A 21,648-nucleotide genomic window follows, 5' to 3' on the forward strand; every position below is an offset into this window, starting at 1 on the left:
ATATCGTCGGCGTATGCTGCCACTCTGTATTCGTGGCGACCATGGGAGAAGCCGGAAATTCCCCCATTCCGTCTGACCGCCCCCAGGAAAGGTTCCAGGGAGAGGGCAAACAGGAGGGGGGAGAGCGGACATCCCTGTCGAGTGCCGTTCCTGATTTGAAAAGGGGCGGACAGTGCTCCATTGATTCGGATCCGTGCCGTGGGATTAGTGTATAGGGAGAGCATCCAGGACAGCATGTTGGGGCCAAAGCCCATGTGCGAAAGGGTGCTCTCCAGGTACGACCAATCCACCCGATCAAAGGCCTTTTCAGCATCTGTCGACAAAAGCATGAGCTCCCTACGTTGCGACCGCGCTATGTGGAGAATGTTCAGGGCCTTTATCGTATTGTCTCTCCCTTCTCTGCCCGGGATGAATCCGACCTGATCGGGGTGTATGAGGTGTGGGAGGTGGCGCGCAATTCTCAGGGCTATAGCTTTCGCAAACAGCTTCAGGTCCGCATTCAGTAAAGAGATAGGGCGGTAGCTCGCGCAGTTCGCCGGGTCCTTCCCCTCCTTAGGTATCACGGTGACTATGGCTGCTAAAGTGTCAGTGGGGAAACGGCCCCCCTCCAGTATGGAGTTGAGGCCAAGTAAAAGGTGTGGTAGCAAAACATCTTTGAACGTGCGTAGATACAGTAGGGGAAGGCCGTCTGGGCCCGGTGCTTTGTGGGCTTTGGAAAGTTTAAGGGCCGCCGCCAGCTCTTCCGCCGACAGGGGACGTTCCAATTCTTCTCGCATTTCCGTGGTCAATTTTTTATCTATGTTGCGTTCTAGGAACTCAGCGATCTGCCGGGAGCGCAGGGCTCGGGCAGCGTCTGATGTGGTTTGGGGTATGTTGTACAGTTCCGTGTAGTAGTCTACAAACGCTTGTTGGATCCCGACGGGCAGACGGGTTTCTGTCCCGGCCTTGGGTCTAATTTTATGGATGTGGCTCGCCCTCCTCCGGTCTCGGAGCTGGCGGGCCAGCAATCTCCCGCTCTTATCGGAGTGTTCAAAAAAGAACCTAGCCGACTTCCTAATGGTGCGCAGGAGGCCCTGGGCTAGTATGTCCCTCCTCTGTTTCCGAAGCGTCGTCAGTCGGAGGAATATATCCTCGTCCTGATTTTGCTTGTGGGATTGTTCTAGTGTCGCGATTTGCGTGTTCAGTGTGTTTAGTTGTCGTGCGTTGTCCTTTTTCCGCTGTGTGCAGACCTTTATATAGTGACCCCGTATGACACATTTGTGTGCCTCCCACACTGTCAGCGGCTGTACATCAGGGGTAGTGTTTGTGTCGAAATACTGTTGCAATGTTAGTCTGGCCGGGTCAGTGTCCCCCAGGTGTAGGAGCATGTTCTCATTTAGCTTCCATTGCCTTTCAATGGGTTTGTACAGTGGTGATTGTATCTGGACCGTGACCGGGGCGTGGTCTGACCCCGCCATCAAGCCTATAGTCGCCTTACGGAGCAGTGGCAGGGCTTCTTGTGCCACAAAAATGTAATCAATCCGGCTATAGCGCCGGTGCACAGCCGAATAATAGGAGTAGTCCCTACAGTCAGGGTTAGCCGCCCTCCAGCAATCAACTAGTCCACATCGTGTCAGAGCCCTCCCGGCAGCGCGGATGCAGTGACCTGGTATCGAGCTTTCCCCTCTAGAGGTGTCTAGTCTAGCATCCAGTGGCATGTTAAGATCTCCTGCCATAACTAAGAGTCCCTCCCTGAAGTTATCTAGTTTCGCAAGAGTTTTGGCTAGAAAGGTGTGTTGGTTGCGATTCGGGGCATATAGGCAGGCGAATGTGTAAGAGTGTTGTGCTATTGTCCCCTTCAGGAACAGGTATCTACCCTCTGGGTCTGGTCGTTGGTCAGTACATATGAACGGGGTGTTATGGGAGAATAGGATCGCCACACCCGCTTTCTTTTCGTCTGGGTGGTTCGAATAGTATCCCGTGGGGTATCTCCCGTTTTTAATGGTGGGTGCCTCCGATCCCCTGAAGTGCGTCTCTTGCAGGAACGCGACCGAGACACGCTCCGACCATAGGGTGCGGAGTATTTGGGTTCGTTTCTCGGGCACGTTCATGCCTCTAACGTTATTTGACCAAAGAGTGAGTGGTGCCTTTTCAGCTTTAGGGCTCATCCTCGTCTGCACGGGGTGTGGGGGGGACAGTGTCGTCAAGGATGGGGGGGGAGGGGTATAGGAGGGGATGGGGAGTACAGTCGGGTCGGTGTCAGTGGGGGTGTCAGTCCGTGTGGTAGGTAACAGGTACTCGCCTCGGAGTTAGTCGCCTCCCGGTGTTCAGTCCCCTCGGGGTGTGTCACCAGAGTTGCCTCCGAGTATATGTATAGCGCGAGTCAGTTACAAGGGCACGTGGGTCGCCCGTACAGGTGTGTTCCGTCGTGTGTGTCACCCTGCTCCCCTGGATCCCAGCACACTGAACAAGATTAGTCGGAATCGTCCCTATCAGTCCGGGGGGCTCGAATGGGGCAGTGCCCCGTAAACCGCCTAAATGCCTCCCTAGGCCTTAATGGCCCCTTAGTGGGTACGAGTTGTAGCGTTTCAGCTCGATAGTCCCCATTGGGACCGGATGCAACCTCGGGCTCCCACCCCGGCCCTCCCTCCCCCAACCAACGGGAGCCGTGGGGTGTCCCTTACTCCCATGTGGGTGCGTGTGCGGCCAGAAGCAGCATAAAACTTATAAACAATAGAAACAATTTAAACCTTAAAGCAGTACATTACAGTTCACAACATGCAAATTCCCCTTTAACCCCCCTCCCCAGGGGCCGCTTCTCTCCCACCCGCTCGGCTGTCAGCAGGCCTGGGGCCGGGCTATGGTGCCTACGGGCAGGGCTACCATCACTGGGTTGGGCAAGATCAGGGGTGGTGCGCCTCCAAGCGTAATAGGGCTCAGTTAGGGGTGAGTCCAGGATCTGTCCCGGGGCACTGCTCAATGCTAGCTGCTGGGCTTGTATAACATGGGAAGTCCCTGCCCTCGTGTTTCCCCGGGTGTTTCATGAACCCACCAGATCCCCCCGCCCCAATCGTGTGATTCCCTCCCGTGTCAGTGTCATGCATTTCTGGGCTGTTCATTAAGCGTAGGGGCCCAAAGTAAGGGGTCAAGTACATACCCAGCGGGTCGGTAGCAGCTCCGGGTCTAGTAGCTGTGTGCTGTTTAGGCAGGCCGGCTTACGGCGTAGACCCTGGGGGGAGTAAGGTTGTCCGTCTCGGTGCCATGGAGTGTCAATGCGTAGGGCTGGGGTGTCGGGCCGACAGCCGGTTGCCCATCCTGTCGGGTTCCGGCCCTAGGGTAGATCATTCCTCATGGCTGTCCGGGCCACCCCGGCGAAATCCAGCTCCTGTGAGGCCTGTGCCCGGTCTGTCACGTGGTGCATTCTGGCGCGTTGGTTGCGTTTCGAGGATCCAGTTTGACACTGTCACTGCTGGGAGGCCCGCGGCCCGCAAGAATCGTGGGACGTCCGCTGGCCAGCGCACGATGTGCCATGTGCTGCCCACCTTCGCCTGCAGGCTAAAGGGGAACCCCCATTGGTATTGTATCCGCTGATCTCGGAGCATGGTGGTGAGGGGGCGTAGAGCCCTTCTCGCTTCCAGCGTGAGCACAGAAAGATCTTGGTATAGGGAGATTTGGGCCTCCATGTAGGTGAGGTTTTGTCGATTCCGTGCTTCCCTCATTATGTCGTCCTTCAACGAGTAGGAAAGCAGGTAGCAGATGACATCCCTTGGCGGGCCTTCTGCGGAAGCAGGGCGTAGTGCTCTGTGGGCCCGTTCAATGCCAAAGTCCGTTGGGGCCCTGTCCCCTAGGATGAGAGTGAACAGGCCCCGGAGGAGTTCCGGTAGTGCCTCCCCGGTGGACTCAGGCAGCCCGCGTATGCGGATATTATTTCTGCGTCCGCGATTGTCCAGATCCTCCAGGTTTCTCCTTAGCTCCAACAGGACATTGCCCTGCCTGGTGGCGGCTGTCTCAGTAGCTTGGTGCTGCTGTATGTTTTGGGCTCTGTCTGCCTCTAGCTCTTCCACCCTGCGCTCCAGAGCTGTCAGGTCTCTCCTCACCTCCATGACCTCTTCCCTGATCGCAGTTCGGATTTCCGCCAGTAAATCAGCTTTGTCCGTCTTGGACATCATGTTTGCCGTTATTGCGGCTATGTCCGCCGCCATTTGCGTGAGGGATTCCCCCCTGGTCGGGCTGCTCGTGGGGCTCTCAATGTTGCGCTGTTCAGGCGAGGCCGGCGCCATTTTGGCCGCGGCCTGGTGCGCCCGCGAGTCTCTCTGAGTTCCGAGGTACCCGTCCATGGGTCCCGCGGTTCGGCTCGGCGAGCCCGTCTGGGAGGGTCCCGGGGTGTATGGTTTTCTGGATTTACCCATTTTGGGTCGATTCCGGCTCGAATATCGGTGCTATAGTGTGCTGGGGCCACGGAGCTGCGGTTAGATGCGTCTTACTCCATGCACGGTCCGGCCACGCCCCCACAAACAAACATTTTAAACCCCTTAATTAAGGACCAAACTTCTGGAATAAAAGGGAATCATGACATGTCACACATGTCATGTGTACTAAGGACACATGACATGTGTGACATGTCATGATTCCCTTTTATTCCAGAAGTTTGGTCCTTAAGGGGTTAAGGGGATAAATTGGTAATGGTTTAGTGAAAGTATGCTTTTGTACCAGAAAGGGAACATTCCTTAACCCCTTAAGGACACATGACGTGTGTGACACGTCATGATTCCCTTTTATTCCAGAAGTTTGGTCCTTAAGGGGTTAAGGTTCTGTTCTTCGTCCCTTACTGTTCTCGATCTATACTGCTGCCCTTGGTAAATTCATCAGCTCCTTCCTTCCAATACCATTTCTATGCACATGACAAGCAAATCTATCTGTCCTATTCTGATCTCACTCCACCACTCTTGATTTGTGCCCCTAACTGCCTCTCTAATATTTGTAACTGGATTGTTGCTCATTTCCTTAAACTTAACTTGTCCAAAACAGAGCCTCCCTCAGCTCTACCATACCTATCTGACTCCAATTTCTCCTTCACCCCTCAAGCCCAATCACTTGCCAAATCCTACTGCTTCCATCTTAAAAACATAGCGCACATCCTCTCCTATCTAATGCTGGATGCAGCTAAGGTCCTGGTAGATTCTGCTATCCTCTCTCACCTTGACTTTTGCAATCCGTTTCTCAGTGGTCTTACACATTCCCAGCTGGCCTCGTTACAGTCTGAAATGTATTAATAAATACTGACTTCCTGTAAGATTTAGGCCTAAATTTAACATTATGGTACTTGCTTACAAATCTCTACATAAACACTGCTCCTACGTATCCTCCCATAGAACTCCCTTCTTTGCTCCGTTAGACTATCACACAGTCTCTGTTCCTTCAAAAAATAAAAACTGAAAACTCACTTTTTTAGGAAAGTATATTCATTAAACAGTTTTTCTTCCCACATTTTGAAAACCTCATCCTATTTCCTCTCATCCCAAGAATTAACTCTTCATTGTTAACTACTCTAGCAACTTGTTTTTTTTCATGTCCGTGAAATACATCCTACCCTTACCACTTGTGCCACTTTCCCCCCACTCCCTCTAGAATGTAAGCTTGTTTTAGCAGAGCCCTCAATATCCTCTTTTGCTGTCCGTCGAAATCATCTTGTTGCAAATACATGTATGTCAGTCCACCTATTGCACAGCGCTGCAGAACTTGTTGGCGCTTTATAAATTTAAGAATATTCACAACGCCCCAATGCTAATCTTTTTCCAGGCTACCTTTATCGCCACTAAGACAACTGGTTCTCAAGCATCTTTGAGGTTCCCACAAAATTCCCAAGCTCGCCAAGCTTATAGTACTAATCAATGAGGTACGTCTGATACATGGATTTTTAAAACTGCATTTAACAGCATTCTGATATTTCAGATTATATAAATCACTCACTGCAGGGTGCAATAGATATAGCACTGGGAACCAAATAAACACTTTTTTTTCAAAGCAAAGGCCTTAAGCCTTTTTCCCTAATAACTGAGACAGTTGCCTCAACACTATCTTGTAATTGACATAAATCAACATGCACCTTTCCAAATTCTTATCAATCAACCAATACCGAACCATTTAGAAAGTCAGATGTATGAGCAAACCGTCACGCGTTCAGTTTAATTAAGTTGTAGCAGAAAAGTACAAATAAAAAGTGTTCATTTGTGAAAATGAAGCAAATAAGGCTGTTCCAATTTCTATTATTTTTTTTACTAATTTATTTTTGTTTTTTTGTAAAAAAAAATTTGACACACTGTCTCTAAAATGAAGTTGCTCTGGGTGGAAGTGTTTCTTTAATGCCCTCTGTAGGCTGGAATGTTTAGAGGGGCCATGTCAAACTTTTTTTTTTTCTCTCTTTTGGTTTTCCTTTCTTTCTTTTCTTAATAATTATACTCTGCCCTCCCTTGCCAATTGCCTCTATTTAGCATATTTTCTTCCTTGTGTTGGATCTCAATATCTGGGGGCGGCCATTTTGTTCTCTTCTTCCCAGTTTGCCCTTTGGTGGGATTCATTGTACTGATGGATTGTGGGTAAATTGGATTGTCAACTGAAACTGAACCTTGTTTAAGCTCCACCCATTGTCAACTTGACTGCTTTATGTTTTGTTTTGTTTATATACACTTTATGAAAACTCGAGTGCTCAGGAAAAAAATATATATAAAGTGATTATGACACATTAAATTTATCTAATCTGCTACTATAAAGCTTAATTCTGCTGAAATTCTGCTGACAGCTGCTTTCAATCAAACATTTGTAACTTTAGTTTTGAATACGAGTGAATATAATTTATTCTAAGGCTTTAAAAATATGTATACAATATATTTATAATAATATTGCAAATAACTGAATTTAATGTCAGTGATAAAAATCACACACACACTTCTCAGAAATTGTTGTCTGACTCTCGAAAACCAGACTCAACTTTCTGTTAAAATAGAAAGAGAGACTAAAAGTAGATTATTTATTTATAGGATTAAAAGGCGGTTAAACAAGTTTCTATTTTTTTTTTCAGTTCATTTCAGTCCTAACAAGCGTTGCAAATGGCAGATTACACCCATGGGAGTACAAAGAATAGGTCATCATAAACAAAAATTAAACCTTTATTTTGTATCTCAGACATAAGTCATCGTTCAAGTATTGCAGCAGGTAACCTGTACATCTAGTAGTAAAATTAGCTGTTGCCTTTTTCTTACATCTTTTTGGCTATGTAACATATGTCCAAATATATGTGTAATAAATTGTGGGAAATTTTTGCTAAATTTTATATTTATAATTCAATCTCCATTTTAAAAAGAGTTTACAGAAGTGAATATTTTTAATAGAGGTTTTTTTTACAGGGACTATACATTGCTTTTAGAGATTTTTAATAGTCATATGAAAATTCCTTGAACAGAAACTAGTGACTGAAGTGGTCTGGGTGCACTGTCCCTTTTGCACTAAGTGAGCTCTAAGTCTGCCCACAGTGGCTGACACCTAGAGGGTTTCCTGGTTTGAAACGGACCTTTGATCCGGTATCTGATGCTGGACGTCCTCACACTTTGCGGGGGGGGGGGGGGGGGGGGGAGGAGAGAGAATCTAACGCACATACAGCATTTGCTGTGCATGTGCATTAGAGCCCACTATTCGCTGGACGGAGGAGGAGCTTCAACCCATCGCCGAGGGACATCAGCGCTGGGATAAGGTGAGTAAATAAGGGGGGTTTAATCCTTTATTTACTGGGGGTGAAGCGGTGCGAGGGAGGGGGAAGGCAGGAGTAGCGATAGTGCCAGGAATACAAAACTATAGTATCCCTTTAAGCATGGTTGGGAAAAACATGCCTGAGGATATCAGTGCAATGAAATATATTGTACAGTCTACAAAAATTATTAAAAAAAATATACATTACATCCAGTAAACACCATTCACCCAGTGTGTATAAGTTGTCTTCTGAAATTTAATGTCTACCTCATTTCACTTCATTACTTGCTCATGATATACCCTCCTCTGCAGTTTTCCTCCTGCAGGTATTAAAGGAACACTATAGTGTTAGGAAAACAAAACTGTATTTATAACACTACAGTGTCTCTCTGCGTGCCCTCTTCCTCCTCACAGCAGCAAATAAAAGGTTGATTTGTTTTATTTTTTACATTTACTCTTAACAATTACTGATGTAAGTCAATGTGGGGGGGTCCTAATGTGCACACGCATTAAAGGACCACTCTAGTGCCAGGAAAACATACTCGTTTTCCTGGCACTAGAGTGCCCTGAGGGTGCCCCCACCCTCAGGGACCCACTCCCGCCGGGCTCTGGGGGGAGGAAGGGGTTAAACTTACCTCTTTCTCCAGCGCCGGGCGGGGAGCTTTCCTCCTCCTCTTCTTCCTTGCGACGTCATCAGCTGAATGCGTATGCGCGGCAGGAGTCGCGCTCGCATTCAGCCGGTCGCATAGGAAAGCATTTACAATGCTTTCCTATGGATGCTTGCGTGCTCTCACTGTGATTTTCACAGTGAGAAGCACGCAAGCGCCTCTAGCGGCTGTCAATGAGACCGCCACGAGAGGGTTTGGAGGCTGGATTAACCCTCAGTATAAACATAGCAGTTTCTCTGAAACTGCTATGTTTATAAAAAAAAGGGTTAATCCTAGAGGGACCTGGCACCCAGACCACCTCATTAAGCTGAAGTGGTCTGGGTGCCTAGAGTGGTCCTTTAAACATTCCACATAGGAACCAATGCTTTCCTATGGGGATTTAGAAGATGCCATACGTCCTCATGCAAAGCACGAGTCAAACTCAATGGAAGGCCAGGAAGCACCTCTTAAAGGACCACTCAAGTGCCAGGAAAACATACTCGTTTTCCTGGCACTAGAGTGCCCTGAGGGTGCCCCCACCCTCAGGGACCCCCTCCCGCCCAGCTCTGGAAAGGGGAAAAGGTGTAAAACTTACCTTTTTCCAGCGCTGGGCGGGGAGCTCTCCTCTCCGCCTCCGTTCCGCGCCTCTAGCGGCTGTCAGTGAGACAGCCACTAGAGGATTTAGAGGCTGGCTTAACCCTTATATAAACATAGCAGTTTCTCTGAAACTGCTATGTTTATAAAAAAAAATGGGTTAACCCTAGCTGGACCTGGAACCCAGACCACTTCATTAAGCTGAAGTGGTCTGGGTGCCTAGAGTGGTCCTTTAAGGTTTAACACTGCAATGTAAACAAACATTGAAGTTTCTCTGAAACTGCACGGTTTGCAGCTCCAGGGCAAAAATGAGACATTGCACCCAGACCACTTTAATGAGATTAAGTGGTCTTGGTGCCTATAGTGTCCCTTTTAATCAATATTCATTTCATCATATTGTATTGGTTATGTGCAAAACTAGTTAAGTCTAAATTTAACGCACAGGTGTCAATAGTTCCAATTTTGCAAGGACTGTCCTTTAATTTGGAGTCCTGTGGACCTGTAATGCATTCTCCGGTTTGCTGGGCAGATTTCAGGATACAGGAGAAGGCAGGGCACCTGGACCAAGCTTAGATTACACCGTGCATTGTTTGCCTTCAGGTGGAAGATGGCCAGTCAGCCTGGCCACCCACTTTATGGGCAGGTCTGCCACTTTCTCTATTCGGCCTGCACAAATCCATCCTGGATGGTGGCAGGCAATATTGGCAGGCATATTAATCCTCTATATTCAGTATGCTGTTTTAAAGCACTCCCTACGTGATGGGAAATATAGCTTATTTATAGTGATGGCTATCTTTCAACCTACAGTTGTGAATTATCAATTCTAAAATCTTTACATGTTCGCCTTCCTCAGTTCAAACTCACACCTTTACTGAGATGTAAAGACGACAAACCATAAACATGTTGTGGTTAAGGGACGGAGCGACCAGCAGAGTGAGTTGCAAATATCCTGAGCTCTGTGCATATGGACTAAAAAGCGTTCTTCTTTTTTCATTTAATGTCCACTTTTTACTCCCTGCATGTAATTTGCAGTCATGGGTAAGAAAAGTAAGAAGTTGAAAGCTATTTCTAGAGAGAAAACAAAATACACCTGACATTTTCTGCTTCAGAGACTGCGGCCTAAGATGGAGCCTAACCCCAATCCATAACTCCCCTTCCTCAGATGATTGGAATCTAAATGCAAATGTATATGGAAAACAAAGGCATGTGTAGTTTCCCTCCAGACCTGGATCACTAAGCCACATATGGTGACATTGGACCTCCTTGAGAACATTTGCACGAATGTCAGTGCACCTTGACTTTGAAAATGGGAGGCACTAGATCAGGGTCTGGCAAGCTTTGGCACCCCAGGTGTTGTGGACTCTATTTCCCATCATTTTCTTATAGCCGTAATGCTGGCAAAGCATCAGGGTAAATTTAGTACACAACATTTGGGGTCCCAAAGGTTGTCTACCCCTTAACTAGGTCATGCAAATAGGAGGAAGAATCTGAAAATACAGGGCACCCTGAAACCGTTGACAACAGAGGACTCCTCCCACATTCTCAGGAGTACCCTATGTCATCGAAAGTAACTTCCCTTTCAAAATGTATTAATCCTGTTTCTATCCTATGGAGTAAAAGAGGCAGTGATGGCAGCCACTCAGGGTAAGGAACCCTTTACTTTTTAAATATCACAAGTGACATTCTTTCAAGACCTTTGCAGGTCCACATTACAATGGAAATAATCTCTCTCTCAAGTTGCAAACAATTTACAGGACTTTAAAATACCTTACCATTGGGGCCCGGCTAGAATGCTGGTTGCCACTGAGGATGGAGCTATATATAGGCTCTCAACGGCAGCTGAACCCACTGCATTTGAACAGGCCTTGGAATTCCAAGGCAATCGAAGAACACATGGCTCTCCAGCATGGACAGCATCACTTCATTTGTACCTCAAAGTTCTATTTTTTTTTTTTTTTCCACAAATCGGTACCCATTGTGATTCATCTGTACTTTACGGTTTGCTTCCATGCTAGCCATGGCCCATTTAGCTTTCAAATTATATCTAAATTTCTATGGCTTCTAGTTACTTATACTTTGATTTTTTTTTTTTTTCCATAATTTTCTCTCCTTTTCTAAATGCCTCCACAGTTACTGACATGTTATTTTTCATGCGCAGGATACCTATTTTAGTCCTTTTTCTTTGAATCTTCCATTACATCTCGGAAGCTTGCTATTTCTAATGTCATAGTTCTACTCATGCATTTCAATATGTAAAATGGACTATGCTATGACACTATCTTCTATATTACATGACTATATCTGTATATGTTTCTTACTTTGAGATATATAGGGCTTTTATTAGTTGAAGTGCAGTTTTTAAGTACAGTGCTCATTTTTATGCTTCTATTAAACAGTCCTATCAGGCTCGCCCAACCACTAGATTTGTACCTAACAATATCGGCATGCAGATTGGGACAGGGTTGGCAGGTCTTGAGGGCATCAGTTATACAACATGCCTCACTGGAAATACCCATAATGGGCACACATGACTGAAAGTGTGTCAGTCTGGCATCAATACACACAAGACTGACCGACAGCCTACCAGATGACTACACTGGCACACAGCCGCTGCTGAAGTGCTCTCTGCATGGTCCTAGCGCCCACAACACAGAGTGAGTGCCTCTAATAAACACGCACAGCGCTGGCTGGGTACATTTCCCTGGTGTCCAGCATCTGGTGACAACAGGGAACACAATTAGAAAGCTGGGACAGGAACCTGAAATATGGACAGTATTGCCAAATATCCGTACTATTAGGAGGCATATGAATGAGGTTCATTGGAGTTATATTCCAAAGAAGCTGTGTAGCAAGTAGTTGACTCCCCGTGCCATTACATCTGATATATTTTAAGTTGGCTCACCAGCCTCATCTAGAATCTCGCCAAGATTGACTAGCATTATAAGGTAGCAAAGGCACACAACTTCTTGCACAGCTGTATAAATGTATCTATCCTGCCCTATTAGCACTGAGCTAGTGCTGGCTGTGTGATCGTGACAGAGAAAAGTGACCTGCCAGTTCTGAGTTCTTCATAAAAATGACTTGACTCACAAAATGTCAAAACAGGAAAAAGAAAAATGCTGACTACATCTGCTACCTTGCATTGCATTCAGCCGTTACTTGCTGTGGCTGATGGGAATCTTCTTGCATAATTTGCAATACATGCCTCTGAAGTCTTCTTGTGCATGTGCAAAGAGATCTGTGAAAGGTTTCATGGGCTCTTCGATAGAACCCCATTTTGTACTCCAACATATGATTACAATTCCGACCCAGGCTCCTGTAAACCTTATGTGCCTGGAGTTAAAGGAACACTATAGCGTTAGGAATACAAAAAGATAAGGAGACAGATAAAAATAAAATAAATAAAGCTTTACTTACTTTTTTCCAACACAGAGACTCCCTCAGCGCTGTTAAACTCTGACTCCACAACGTCCCTGCAGAGGTATGGCCTCCTCCATGATGGTCGAATCCAATGCCCCTTTATAAAGGTGGCCGCAGGCCCAGTGAGTGCTGCACGTGCTTCCAAGCTTACCCATAGGAAGGAATTTTATTCAATATATTTTTTTTTTTATTTTAAATTGGTGTCCATGTCACATGACAGAGTTTTATTAGGTCATTGCAGCAAATTCTATTTATTTAATTTTTTTTAAAAACCTGACCACTTTTTTTTAGGACTTTAAAACAAAACAAAAAAATAAAATAAGTATGTATGTATATGTATGTTAATTTACTATGGGGAGAATCGAAGGTGAATTTCAAGTGTAAGGTATGAATAGTCCAAGAGTGAAAGCATAGCTCACTGACAATTTTTCCCAGTTCTATTTTGACCTTAAATTTGAAACTCACTCTGAAATCTTGCTTTAGTGATTTAATCCTGATAAGAATTTACAGCTAACTATAAAATTCATCACACAACATACTTTTGCCCTTTTTCCGGTTAATGATTCAATAGCACTAGCAGGGCAGTGCTAAGCTAACATGACAGCAGTAGACGTGGGAGATGACAAGGGAAAAGAAAGTCCAACATGGTTATTTACTAATCTGATATTTGCCAATAATTTACAGTGACATTAAAATTTAAGGCCAAAATAGGCAAACTAAAAACAGATTTGACTATGTGATTCTTTTTTTTTCTAACTTAGATACTTTGGCTTAGAAAATCTTTGAATGGAGGACAATTATATTTTCACTGAATAACATACTTTACCCTCAGTGTATTGCATATCTACACAGTCAGGGCTCACCATTTCCACTTCTCACCAGCAAATGACAATTTAGCCCTGTCTAATAGAAAGTCACTCCTGGTGAGTGTGCCACTGCCCCTTCCCTGTCCCATATTGTTCTTCACCGCCCCTTCCCTGTCCCATAGTGTTCTTCACCCCCCCTTCCCTGTCCCATAGTGTTCTTCACCCCCCCTTCCCTGTCCCATAGTGTTCTTCACCCCCCCTTCCCTGTCCCATAGTGTTCTTCACCCCCCCCTTCCCTGTCCCATAGTGTTCTTCACCCCCCCCCTTCCCTGTCCCATAGTGTTCTTCACCCCCCCCTTCCCTGTCCCATAGTGTTCTTCACCCCCCCTTCCCTGTCCCATAGTGTTCTTCACCCCCCCCTTCCCTGTCCCATAGTGTTCTTCACCCCCCCCTTCCCTGTCCCATAGTGTTCTTCACCCCCCCCTTCCCTGTCCCATAGTGTTCTTCACCCCCCCCTTCCCTGTCCCATAGTGTTCTTCACTGCCCCTTCCCTGTCCCATATTGTTCTTCACTGCCCCTTCCCCTTTCCCAAAGTGTTCTTCACCCCTCCTTCCCTGTCCCATAGTGTTCTTCACCCCCCCCCCCCCCCTACAAAAAATTAGAATATCGGCAAAACCGATAATCGGTCGATCCCTAATCAGTACCATTATTATTGAAGTTTAGAACATGAAAGCTTATCCCCACCTTTGAAAAGACTAAACGTGAATACTTCTATAACCACTCTTTGGTAGCCACCACTTTTTTTCTTGGATAGTGTTTTACTTGCCTAAGAGAGGCTGAGTCAAAACCAATCATTTTTTCATAATATTTGCGACGTATTAAAAGAAATGTATGCAATTTATTTTAAAATAAATAAATATGAATATATTTCTAGTTTTACCATGCTATATAAACTACATTGTATCACTATGTGGCTTTTTGCTATAAAAAAAAACAAAAAAAAAAACCTTTTAAAGCTTCTGAAAATTAAGATGAACAAAAAAAAGTATCCTCTTCTCTTGGGATTGTCTGTTCCCTAACATTTTGTTTTATGTTTCCAGAGGACTATCATTGAAGATTAATCTGAATTATTTTTTTACAGCCGCAAGTCTCGTCATTCTTTTGTGAAAGGAGGCACCACTAAAGACTGAACCCAGAACACCATGGCCAGCAGAGGAAGCTCACGGGCTAATGGACTGGGTCAGACCAAAATCTGTCAGTTTAAACTGGTCCTGCTTGGTGATATGGCTGTTGGAAAGTCAAGTCTAGTGTTGAGGTTCGTCAAGGGCCAGTTTGATGAGTTCCAGGAGACTACCATTGGAGGTAGGAGATGACTGGGCGGTTTGTTTTTAATTGTGCAACTATCTTAATGACAAGGTTGTGGACAGGGATCATAATTTCTAATCACCACGTAGGAACTGGCATGTGAAAAGTCAGCTCTCTCTAGTAGAAGTTCACACATGGCGAGTGTGCCCTGGACCCTCCAGACTTGCAGTGGAAAGTAATTTCTAGGCTTGTGTAGTAGCACAGTACATTTTGAGCCCTTCTACCAAAGATTAACCGGGTTCTTTACTAAGGTGAATTTGAAATTGTGGCATAGCTCACTTAAAGAATTGTCCAATTCGGTTATTTTGTCCTGACATTTGAAATTCACTTTGAATTCTCACTTTAGTGAAGATCCCTGTCGGAGTCAAACAAGAAAGGTGAGCAATTAAAGGATATTTGTCAAACAAACATTACCGGTTTGTATTAGAAGAGGCAAAACCTGTTGTGGTGAGGAATTAGAAATTGGCTCATTACCTATTTGTGTGTGTGTGTTCAGGGTAATGTAGTGGTTCTGGTGTCTATAGCCTGTCCCTGCAGGCTGAGCACTGTAAAAGGCAGTGTTTACAATGCTTCCTAGAAAATCCTAGTGGCAGTCACTCAGACGGCCATTAGAGCTGCTTCCTAGTCCAGTGCTGCACAGGCGTTCAGCGTCTCCACGCTCTGCATGGAGGTGCTGAATATTCCCCATAGAGATGCATTGACTCTGTGCATCTCTATGAGGAGACGCTGATTGGCACAGAGGGAAGGTGAGTAAAAACATGTTTCTCATGCGATTGGAGTTGGACCGGTGGCCTAAATAGTTAAACACAATAGTGTCAGGAATACATGTTTGTATTTCTATAGTGTTCCTTTAATATAGCATAATACTTCAATGAAGGGCAGTGTTGTTCCTTTAAATAATACAGATTATCTGTGTTGCTACTTATTTACTCTGATATACTTTTTTCCAGAACGGCAGTGTTGTCTGGAGTAGTAACGAGCCAGCAGATAATTTATCAGGAAGTGTTTGTGGTAATTCACCTGGCAGATCTAGTTTGGCTTACAGACTAACTCTTCTGCCTTGTGTTTTTCTCCAACACTTATTTCACCTTGTCATCCGCATGGGAACGTGGGAATTCCTAGACCAGACATAAACCCTGTTGCAAAACATCACATGATCATAGACAAAAATACATCTGGCAGCTCTTCTGAATGCAAATAACTGCTATGATCAGTAAGCTGCTGATACTTGTGTTTGCTAAGCAAGAGTTGGCAGAGCCATAGTACCCTTATTTTCCTCCTTTTTATCTATATTAATGATTTGATAATGTAGCTATGAGCACCTAGTCTGTAGAACTTAATTTCATCTGAAACAGGGGTGTGGATTTAAAAAAAAATTAAAAAAAAATTTAATGTTCAAGTCCAAAAGATTAAAACGATAGCCTGGTCTACTTGTTTGTTGTGACAATCTACTTGTCCTGACACACAAAATAATTTCAGGCCTAGAGCCCCAGACATTGACAGGATTATTACAGAAACTTCAATTTTTCTCAAATGGAAAAACCTTATAGCCACCTTTTGCCTCAGTTTTTCCTATTCCAATTTCAAGTGTGAAAAATCTGAGTTTAGTCCGTATCCCTGAGTGTCTCGCCCTCTGCCATTTCCATAGTATGTGTGGAGTGCTGACTGTTGCCACTTGCCCACAGTATGGCTAAAGGGAGGGAAAATCTGCCTGCCCGACTCACAGAACTGCGGGTGTTGATGAGTCTTAAAACCTGTGTGATATATCTTGGGATTGCAATACAAAAGGTACTAGTTGTCAAAAAAGCTAATTAATGGAGAGTACCATAATTGTAATGTAGGGCTACTGATACTTGACATTCTACACAAGTATTGGAATATATTTAGAACATTTATATTACAGCAAGTTTACTTAATGGGGATGAGGAGACTACTTATTATACAGAGTTCAGATTGAGGGCTGGATACTAGAAATTTAAAGGGACATTCCAGACCCTAATGCACTTTAGCTTATGCAAGCTGTGTTTTTTTTTTTTTTTTTTTTTTTATATATAGATCTCCATTGCATAATTAAATGCATGCATGTGTTAATTGGGAGTATATCTACTAAACCGCTTATTTTTTACTTGGGCAGTGAACGGTCTCTATAATACAGTCAAACATATGGGCTTTTTCATAATCGATACAAAGAAAAAAAAAAAAACACATCTTGCTGGCAACCATATTCCGAATAGTGTTAACACAAAGGAGTCCACGATTTAGAACATTAGCTGTTATGTTTCAGGCGAGAGAAATTTGCTATAGAATTATTGCCTTTAGCATATTTTGTTACAGTCAGAGTCGAATTGTTTCGTTCTTAATTACCTTTTAAGAATTATATACTCTCCATTGCAAACCACCTACTGCAACATGACTGCTGTGGATAAACAGGACATCTGCTCTGCTCCAAAATTAAAGGGACAGTTGGCACCAAAACCACTACTTCTTAAAGGTTTTCTATAACCAAAAACGGTGTTTTGGGCTGTATTAAGCATTAATGACGTTTTGGAATATGGGCTGAGTGGAAGACTTGGGTGGCAAGAAGATGCCGCAATTGGTCTTCCATCACCGGAATGCTATGGGTGCATAAGTGGAAGAAGTTTTAAGAATAATATAGGTATTACTTTTTAGTTAAATATTTACAAACATATTGGCTAACGTGATGTTTGAAAACCATTGTAAAATATGTGGCACATGCAGGACCGCCATCTGGGTACAGCAAGTGGCCCGGCATTAGGGCCTGCATGGGGTCCTGTAGAGAAATGTGATCCAATTGTGGAGATATGACCATCTCCAACAACTAGACTGTATTGTGAAACTCCTATGCAAGCCCATTACCGGAGACTGTATGTTTAGCAGTCATTATCTTTGTATGTGTCTGTCTGACAGTGTGTATCCATATTGTGTGTGTGTTTTTATCTGTCTGTGTATCCATTAGTGTGCCTGTGAGTTTTGTATCTGTGTTTTTAGGACCGTGTGTTGGGGTGGCACAGCCATTAGTGTTGTAATGGCAGCCTTGGTCACATGATTCAAGTGTTAATCAAAACACGAAAGCAGTCTACCAGTACATTATTCATTTCACTGTGGTTAAAGGTACACTGTAGGCATTATAACCATTCCAACATATTGAATTGGTTATAGTGCCTGTAGTCCCCTGGCATGGTCTCTCCATTCAGTGTTACAGATTAACAGTAAATTAAAGTCTTTGGCAAACCACAGCCAAGCCGCTACTGAAGACTAGGCTAAGGCAGAGATTGATACCAGCAATGGTTGCTGTGATAGGTTTAAAACAGTCAGCGGACACTCTCAGCCAATCACTTCCTCATTCGCTCAAGCAGCTCAAAGGGGATTGGTTGCTGTGGACACTTGTTTAGTATTAAACCAATTTCAAACATTTTTAACACTGATTGAAATGATGCCAGAGGACTCCAGACACAGTAACTACTTCAATAAATTGGAATGGTTATGTGATAAGGGTTACAGTGCCTACAGTGCCTCTTTTTTATTTTAAGTGTCATATATGCTTGTGTGTGTGTGTGTGTGCTCTCTCTATCTAGGAGCCATGCTAGCATTTTGCTGCAGCCTTTAAAGTACTCCATGTCATTGGTAAAATAAACTGCTAATTTCAATTACTATTGTTAGTAGTAGTCTTATTATTATTATTAATAATAATAATAATAATATGTTATTTATATAGCGCCATCAAATTCCGCAGCGCTTTACAATGGGTGGACGTACAGACATGTAGTTGTAACCAGACAAGTTGGACACACAGGAACAGAGGGGTTGAGGGCCATTCTCAATGAGCTTACATGCTAGAGGGAGTGGGGTAAAATTACACAAAAAGGTAAGGATAGTATTAGACTAGTGACAGTTGCAGAAGAGGAATCAGTCAGGAGCTATTAACAGTTTAATTGATACGCGTTTATAAAGAAGTGGGTTTTTAACGATTTTTTGAAGGAGTGGAGACTGGGTGAGCATCTAACAGAGGAGGGAAGCGAGTTCCACAGGAACGGCGCAGCCCTCGAGAAATCTTGAAGGCGAGCATCAGAGGTGGGAGTACGGACAGAAGATAGACGTAAGTCTTCAGCAGATAATAAGGGCCTAGACGGGACATACTTGTGTATAAGGGAGGATAGATAGGTGGGAGCAGCATTATGTAGTGATTTGAAAGCAAGAACCAGAATTGTAAATTGAGCTCTATATTTTATAGGAAGCCAATGTAGGGACTGACAGAAGGGTGAGGCATGGGAGGTGCGGGCGGACAGGAAGATGAGCCTCGCTGCCGCATTCATTATGGACTGTAACGGCGCAAGTTGGAAGCACATAAGACCACTGAGAAGCGGATTACAGTAGTCAAGGCGAGAAAGGACAGTGGAATGGACCAATACCTTAGTCGCATCTGGCGTTGAGTAGGGGCGGATGCGCGCAATGTTTTTGAGATGGAAATGACAGGATTTGGCGATAGACTGAACATGAGGCTTGAAGGAGAGGTTCAGTTATTCAGTTATATAGGTTCAGTTTATTAGTTATATAGTTTCAACATTTTCCGTAGCGCTATACAATGGGGATATTTAACAATAATAACAATAAGTAATTGACATATGCAAATTATGTTATTGAAGCAAAAGCAATGAGTAGCTTTTGGCACACTCACCATGGCGGAAGTCCCATTCGCCAATGCCTGGGTAAATAGAAACTTTGAGCCATGTATGTATGTATGCATGCATGCATGCATGCATGCATGCATATATCTGTTTATGGATACATATAATTCTAATTGTTTTATTAATGCATTTTTTTCAGCTGCTTTCCTTGCTCAGTCTGTGTGCCTGGATGACACAACGGTAAAGTTTGAGATATGGGACACCGCAGGACAAGAACGATATCACAGCCTCGCTCCCATGTATTACAGAGGAGCCCAGGCGGCCATTGTGGTATTTGACATTACCAAACCGGTGAGAGCATACTACTGGTTTTGTAGCAGACACTTCATATTTACCAGCATGCCCTGGCAGTAACATGATTTCAAAAGAATATTAAAGTTTTAATTTTAAACAGAAATTTGCCGTTTAACACCAAAAAAAGTCAAGCTTCCTGAGGTACATTTAAAAACCGAAAAGAAAAAAAAAAAAGAAAAGTTTTCCACATTTTGAAGCAAGTCTAGAGAACAAAAAAAATAATAATTCTACTCTGTAAAACCAGTCAATCTTTTGTTTATCATTGGCATTTTGGGGTTTGTGTGAACTTCTCTGGGTACCAGCCAAGACTCGGTCCATCTTACCTAACATTGATACCCACAGATCTTAACACAAGCAGGGAGAGAATAATGGTGTGGTGGACCTGAGTGAGAACTGAAGTGAAACCAGTTTGGAATCTGTCTCCAGAAACAAAAGGGACTGTGCCCTGCCATGGCAACAATGAACCTATTTAACTTTAGTTTAACGGAAATGACAGGCGCTTTCTGCTAGAGCGCACCTGCCTTATCCCATGAGTTACTGTGAGTGCCCACGGCATTATTGTTTTATTTAAATTTTTTTAACTTTAATTTGCCCCTGTGGAGTGTTCCTTTAATTACAATCACACAGATTGATAAACTGCTAAATGTTAGGGGTCCTTTAACAGCAGCCCCGTGGTTTAGGTGCTCGGAGTGTTCCTTTAAGGAGATGTTTTGGTTTAAAATATGTTAGTTTTTTTTTTTGGTTTTTTTAATGTAGTAAAAGCTCTGCATTTATCTAACAAGTATAAAAGCAGAATATGTGGTCTGTCTCTCATCTTCCCTGTAAAGGTTAAGATTTATCTACTTGTCTGCAAATACTGTGTGGCATGTGATGTGTTAATCCAGATTTATATTTTTAATACTTTGTAGTACAAAGTGTGTAAAACTTGTGAGATCGCATTCCCAAAAAATTAACCCCTCAGTTATGAGCTGTTCAATAAGAGTAGATTTATGATTTGTGGAGTTAATATCCACCTCTGCTGTTTTGGCAACATTCAGTTAGGTTGGTGAACAGGCTAGTGAATAAACCTGCAGTCTCCTTTAATGATCAGCTAATGCAACCTATTTCTCAAGAAATGGGCCATCATTTTTAAATGTATTTATATGTTTAGACCTTTTTATAGCTTTAACAACTGAGATCAGAAATGTACCCACATTGGGTGATGTATTTGGGACAACTTAAGACTGGTTGACAAGAAAAGCGTCCCACATTATAGAAACAGATTTTGCCTGGAACTACAAGGTGTTCTGCGTTATGTAGGGGGACAAATTGGGGGCATACACTGGACATGCATTTATTAGTAGTCACGTTGCCGTAAAGACCAAAATATACATAGTACAGATTAATGGACAGGGCTGTGTGCGCTGTTCCTTAATCTGTATTTTGTTCCACATTATGTATCCTGGAACTAATAGACAAAATGAACATTTAATTCACTAATCACTTTAGCGGTGGTATTTTCTACTAGATTAAAAACTGCACCTTCTCTCACAGACAGTTTCCACCCCCTCCTCCAACCCACACCCTACATTGGGTAAAAGAGTGCTAACATTCTAAGTAAGAATCCTATGATTAAAACATTCTATTTATTTTATTCCTTCAAAAGTCAGGATTAAGGCATTTCCTTGTGCCGATCTCTAAGGAGTATCTGCTCTAGTAAGTGGGTTTTTATCTTGATTGCCTAAAAATAACTGTTCTACTTGTCATACTTGGACCATGTGATTATGAGCAACCGTTTGCATTCCGCAAAGACTGCCTGCTCTCTGTGTAGATTGACTTTCTGATTCCTGGAGAGCTGTAGATCTGGATCATTTTGGTCTAAAAAAACAATCATAACTTGAAGAGGTTTGGTATTTTTTTTTTAAGCTAATAAGATATTTGGATATTATTTTACAAAAATGAATCTACTTTTCACAAGCAACCATGGTATATAATGGTGAATATTCTAATTAGCCAGAATAGTAACTGAAAAAGATAAGACTTTATTTTGTAGGATACTTTTTTTTTTTTTTTTTTGTAACTACAATGTTCCTTTAAATGGATCAGCCTTGCTTT

The 21,648-nt window shown here is 43.6% G+C and overlaps 1 protein-coding gene across 1 annotated transcript in view; it reads left to right on the forward strand.

Moving 5' to 3' along the window:
• Nucleotides 1-21,648, forward strand: part of LOC134571552 (ras-related protein Rab-5B-like) — a 44,217-nt gene that overhangs the window by 10,450 nt on the left and 12,119 nt on the right. Inside the window, exons 2-3 of the mRNA XM_063429893.1 lie at nucleotides 14,331-14,551; nucleotides 19,400-19,551. Coding sequence (XP_063285963.1) covers nucleotides 14,392-14,551; nucleotides 19,400-19,551 — 312 coding nt within the window. The 5' untranslated portion in view covers nucleotides 14,331-14,391. The remainder of the gene's footprint in view (nucleotides 1-14,330; nucleotides 14,552-19,399; nucleotides 19,552-21,648) is intronic.

The sequence above is a fragment of the Pelobates fuscus genome, chromosome 8 (assembly GCF_036172605.1).
Source record: "Pelobates fuscus isolate aPelFus1 chromosome 8, aPelFus1.pri, whole genome shotgun sequence".
Lineage (NCBI taxonomy): Eukaryota > Metazoa > Chordata > Amphibia > Anura > Pelobatidae > Pelobates > Pelobates fuscus.